General features: G+C 70.1%; 1 protein-coding gene across 1 annotated transcript; it reads right to left on the reverse strand.

Annotated features, from left to right (window-relative positions):
* Positions 1-20: 20 nt before the first annotated feature.
* Positions 21-465, reverse strand: LOC122190742 (gonadotropin-releasing hormone II receptor-like; the record flags this gene model as incomplete). The annotated part of the gene is made up of 1 exon (XM_042890831.1): positions 21-465. A coding segment is annotated over one exon (445 nt), but the record flags the coding sequence as incomplete, so codon positions are not given.
* Between the last annotated feature and the right edge of the window lie 920 nt (positions 466-1,385).

Genomic DNA, 1,385 nt, shown 5'->3' on the forward strand with positions numbered 1-1,385 from the left:
CCCCCCCCACCGCCACCCACCTGCGGCAGCGCCAGCACGGCGCTCATCCCCCACGCGGCTCCAAGCATGGCTCTACTCCTCCTGGCGGCGCCGCGCGCTCCCAGCGGGCAAACGATGGCGTCGTGCCGATCCAAGGCGATGACCACGGTGACGAAGGCCGACGCGTACATGGCGGCCAGCTTGAGGAACATGAGAGCCCTGCACGCCGCCTCGCCTCCGTACCACTGCACCGTCACGTTCCACGCGGCGTCCAGCGGCATCACCACCACCGTCACCAGCAGGTCGGCCGCCGCCAGATGCGCCATCAGCACCCGCACGCGGGGCGGCCGCCGCTTGGCCCGCAGCACGGCGCACAGCACGGCGCCGTTGCAGCAGGAGGACGAGAGGAAGAGCAGGCAGGTGACGGCCACTCGCACCTTGGCGGCCGCGCTGAAGGTGGGCAGCGGGGAGCCGGGCTCCTCGGAGCTGCCGTTCAGGGGGGGGGGCGGCCCCGGCTGCGCTCGGGCCGGGGGGCCTCCTCCCCGGGGGGGGGGGAGCCGAGCGCCGTCGGGTCTCAGCCCGGCTGCCCGCTGCGCTGCTGCTGGTGGAGCGCGGTGGGCTGCGGCATCGCAACCGCCGCACGGGGGAGCGCCGGGACACCGCCGCGCCGGGGCCGGGGGGAGCGTGGGGAACGGGGGGACCGCCGGGTTGGGACCTCGGGACCACCTTCACCGCTGCGTTGGGGTCTTTGGGGCCATCAGAGCAGGTTGGGACCCTCAGGACCACCTCCTCACTGCCGCATTGGGACCTTTGGGGAGATCACACCAGGTTGGGACCCTCAGGGCCACCTTCACTGCCGCATTGGGACCTTTAGGACCGTCACACCATGTTGGGACCCTCAGGACCGCCTCCTCACCGCTGCGTTGGGGTCTTTGGGGCCACCAGAGCAGGGTGGGACCCTCGGGACCACCTTCCCCACGAGCTTTGGGGTCAGCACATCACCACTGCGCTGGGGCCGCAGGGACCACCATGCTGGGACAGTGAGGACTGTGGGGACCACCGGGTTGGGACCCTCAGGGCCACCTTCACTGCCATGTTGGGATCTTTGGGGCCACCAGAGCAGGTTGGGACCCCCAGGACCACCTCCTCACTGCCACACTGGGACTGCTGCACTGTGACCGTGGGGACCACCAGGTTGGGACCCTCAGGACCCCCTCCTCACCACTGCGTTGGGATCTTGGGGCCACCAGAGCGGGTTGGGACCCTCGGGACCACCTCCTCACTGCCACATTGGGACCTTTAGGACTGTCACACCGGGTTGGGACCCTCAGGACCACTTTCTCCACGAGCTTTGGGGTCAGCACATCACCACTGCGCTGGGACCACCATGCTGGGACAGTGGGGAC

This window comes from Lagopus leucura, unplaced genomic scaffold (genome assembly GCF_019238085.1).
Source record: "Lagopus leucura isolate 7727_CA_CO unplaced genomic scaffold, USGS_WTPT01 32105-0_obj-0_obj, whole genome shotgun sequence".
In the NCBI taxonomy this organism is placed as follows: domain Eukaryota; kingdom Metazoa; phylum Chordata; class Aves; order Galliformes; family Phasianidae; genus Lagopus; species Lagopus leucura.